We start from the raw sequence: 4,099 nt of genomic DNA, 5'->3' as shown, positions 1-4,099 counted from the left end.
TATAACTGCGAGCTGGCGCCAACCCGGACTACTTTGGAAGGAACGAAGAGGCGACCATCTAAAGATCATAAGACATATGCCAAAAGATGGAGAAAGATAGCTGCGAAAGTGGAGCCACCGATGACCGAGGACGAAATCATACGTACTTTCATAAAAGCACATGATCCGCCGTACTTTGAAGAGATTTTCTGTATGACCGGATGTTCGTTTGCTGCAATTGTAAACAAACTTGAGGAGTTTGATGACTTTGTAAGAGCTGGGAAGATTGTTAATGTCTCTGCTCTCAAATCCCAGTTGGATGCTTTACAAGGGCAAGGAAGCAATGTGAAAAAATCGCAGTTCAAAAAGACGGAGGGGGGATACGACCTTTATCTGGAACCAAAACTCTTCGCCTAGACCCCGATATCAACACAATCCAACCTACCAACCACCTTACTCTTATTCAAACCCGCACCCTGTATATACTACTAACATCCACCACCCACGACGTCGCCCAAGCTATCCTAACCCACCTTCAGCTCCTTTTCAAATTTCTCAACCAAATCCACCCCAAAACCGACCTCGCCCTCCATATAACCCAAGATTTCCTCCCCCAAATAGACCTATTTACAACCATCCTCAACCTCCTGAACCTTACAACCGACCCCTAGCCGTACATTTACCAATTTAGGCAGGCCTCTGGATCAATTGTATGACCAGTTGAAGGCCGCCGGAAAAATTGGTATGGTACCCCCTCCTAGCTATCCATATGGCATGCCCGCGTGGTATAACCCACAAGCCGTCTGTGCTTATCATTCAGGGGCCCCCGGACATGCAACCATTGATTGCAAGGCTCTAAAACATAGAATTCAAGATATGGTTGAAGCCGGGGAGATTGTAATCCGAAAGAGGGAGGCACAAGGGCCGAATGTAAATAGGAACCCCTTGCCGGAACACGCTAATACCATTGGGGTCATTCTGGACGACGCGGAGTACGTGGAACAAGTCAAAAAGATGGTAAGGGAAGCTGAAGTGTTTGGGGTCACGGACCAACCATTTGTCATAGAATTGCCATTTCAAGAGGATGAAAAGCCTTTTATCTTGGATCTCACGCCAGCTAAGAGGGCGGCTTTGGAGCCAATAGTCGTCGAATTCCCGAAGCAGGAGCCTGTCCTGAGTCTGCAACAAGTGCCATGGAACTACGATGAACCTGTCATACAGATTGGAGAAAAGTTAATTGCGAAGGAAGAAGTGTCAGCGGTCACCAGATCGGGGAAGGATGCAAGTCCATTTGAAGCTGCTATTCCGTTTCAAGCAAGTAATTCCGAGCCACCTGCTAAGCCAACAATCACCGAGAAAGAAGCATTGGATTTTCTTAAGAGGCTCCAGAGAAGTGAATACAATATAGTCGAGAAGCTAAGCAAGTCGCCCGCACAAATATCCATGTTGGATTTGCTCTTTTCATCAGACACGCATAGGGATGCATTGCTTGAAGTGTTGACTAAAGCTCGAATCCCTAAGGACATTTCAGTTGATAATTTCTCACATGTAGTTGGGAATGTGTTATTCACCAAGCAAATTGCTTTCTCAGACGATGAATTGCCGGCGGAAGGCATTGGACATAACAAGACCCTGTACATAGTTGTGAGGTGCAACGGGAAAATGCTGCCGAAGGTTTTGATTAACAATGGATCTGCACTTAATATCTGTCCTTGGAGTACCTTGGAAAAGCTAGGATTGCAAGACATAAAGCTGAGGCCTTCAGGGAGCGTAGTCCGAGGTTTTGATGGAGCACAAAGAGAGCCAATAGGAGAAGTGGATTTAGTCGTCGAGATGGGGCCTGCCCAGTTTCAAATAACCTGCCAAGTCATGCACTTTCCTAGTGTTTACAATGTTCTGCTTGGAAGGCCGTGGATTCATAAGTCTGGGGCTGTGCCTCCTTCATTACATCAATTACTGAAATTCGTAGTAAATGACAAGCTGATAACTATCTTTGCCGAGGAGGATTGCCTTGTAATTACCGATTCTGAGTCCAAAGAAGAGAGTAGCCGAAATGCCACCGTGACCCCTTATAGCACGGCTGATATTGTCTCCGTCAGTTGGATAACAAAGGAGGAGCGAGCTCTATCAAAGGCCAGTGTCATGATGGCTAAGGAAATGATCCGCGGAGGATATGAATTTGACAAAGGGCTGGGACGAGACTTGCAAGGAATTCGGAAGCCAGTGGAGATTGTGGAGAAAAAGGATTCATTTGGTTTGGGTTTCCGACCGACTGCTAAAGACATTAGAGAAATGAAGGAACGAAAGAGAGCGGAGAAAGAAGGAAGGCAAATGGCCCTTGACATTCCACCCCTGCATTATACTTTTCCACGACCAACCGAGGTAATCATGTCAGAGCTTAACCCGGTCGACGAAATTTAAGCTAGTTTGGCCCAATTGTTCGTTGGGGCAACATTTGAAGACAGTTTCCCAGATGAGGCCGAGTTTCCCGACATCCCTGAAAGATCAATTTCTAATTAGATAGCCGAGTTTCTGCCCATTCGAAAGGAGTTTCGGTAAACCTAAAAGGATTTGTCATTCATGCGAATTCATGAAAATACTTTTGTATCTGTAAATAGCTAATGAAAGCATCTTTACCTTTGACTAAATTTTACACATGTAAATATTTATTTCCGCTTGCTTTCTTTAGTATTTGCTTTCAATCAAAGGTTTTATGAAAATGCACAAGTTGTTCTTGTCATATTGTTTGGTTTATTCGTTTGTTTTTATTCATATTGATTGTTCATTTGTTTGTTGTATGTTTGTTTGCTTATTATCCCACATTCGTTAATTCTTTCAGATGGCCAAAAATAAAACTATTTGACCCTTTGGATATCACAATTCTGGAATTCGATAATGGCAATCTCTATATCACTCACGACTTAGAGGTCTGTGAATCCGAGCTCCAAAGCGAGAGTGATAATGAGGAGGTATTCGATTCTTTTGCAAAGGATCTTGAACAATATGAGGAGAAACCAAAACCGAACCTGGAAGAAACAGAAAAGGTTAACATTGGCACTGAGGATGAGGTTAAGGAGGTGCAAATTAGTATTCATTTGAATGAGAGGCAGAAAAAGGAGATGCTTGAATTTTTGACTATGTTCCAGGATGTCTTTGCATGGTCCTATGATGATATGACTGGCATCTCAACTGATGTTGTAGTGCACAAATTGCCCACAGACCCTACTTTTCCACCCGTAAAGCAAAAACCCCGAAAATTCAAACCAGATATGAGCCTCAAAATAAAAGAGCAAATTGAAAAACAACTCAAAACCAACATTATCATTGTTTCCCATTACCCAATTTGGCTTTCGAATCCAGTCCCTGTTCCAAAAAAGAATGGAGAGGTGCGAGTTTGCGTTGATTATAGAGATCTCAATAAGGCCAGTCCTAAAGATGATTTCCCTCTGCCAAATATTCACATTCTCCTGGACAATACCGCCGGGCATGAGATTGAATCTTTTTGTGATTGCTTTGTTGGATACCACCAGATTTTGATGGCACAAGAAGATAGGGAGAAGACTGCTTTTATCACTCCTTGGGGCACCTTTTGCTACCGAGTCATGCCTTTCGGTTTAAAGAATGCCGGGGCTACCTATCAGAGGACCATGACCACCTTGTTTCATGATATGATCCACCGGGAGATGGAGGTCTACGTGGATGACATCATAATCAAGTCTAAGAGGGCAGAGGACCATTTGGTTGATTTGAAGAAATTGTTTGAAAGGTTGCGGAAGTACAATTTGAAGCTAAATCCTGCGAAATGCGCCTTTAGAGCACCCGCGGGTAAGCTGTTGGGATTCATTGTCAGCAAGAAAGGCATAGAGATAGATCCAGTAAAAATCAAAGCAATTCGAGATATGACAGTACCGAAAACTCAGAAGGACGTGAAAAGTTTCTTAGAGAAGATCAATTTTATTGGGAGGTTCATTGCCCAGCTAACTGCCACATGCGAGCCATTGTTCAAATTATTGAGAAAGAATGTACCGTTGTATTGGAATGAGGAGTGCCAACAGGCTTTTGACAAGATTAAAGATTATTTGTTGCATCCACCAGTCTTGGTGCCACCGAAGCCGGGTCG

General features: G+C 43.6%; 1 protein-coding gene across 1 annotated transcript; it reads left to right on the top strand.

Moving 5' to 3' along the window:
• Positions 1 to 723: 723 nt before the first annotated feature.
• LOC113689286 (uncharacterized) lies at positions 724 to 2,400 on the top strand. The gene is made up of 2 exons (XM_027207079.1): positions 724 to 1,696; positions 1,745 to 2,400. The coding sequence occupies exons 1-2, from the start codon at positions 724 to 726 to the stop codon at positions 2,398 to 2,400; spliced, it is 1,629 nt and encodes a 542-aa protein (XP_027062880.1).
• The last annotated feature ends 1,699 nt before the right edge of the window (positions 2,401 to 4,099 follow it).

Source organism: Coffea arabica, chromosome 10c (assembly GCF_036785885.1).
Source record: "Coffea arabica cultivar ET-39 chromosome 10c, Coffea Arabica ET-39 HiFi, whole genome shotgun sequence".
Lineage (NCBI taxonomy): Eukaryota > Viridiplantae > Streptophyta > Magnoliopsida > Gentianales > Rubiaceae > Coffea > Coffea arabica.
Note: the sequence above shows the minus strand (reverse complement) of the source record. Positions and strands in the feature narration are given on the sequence as shown.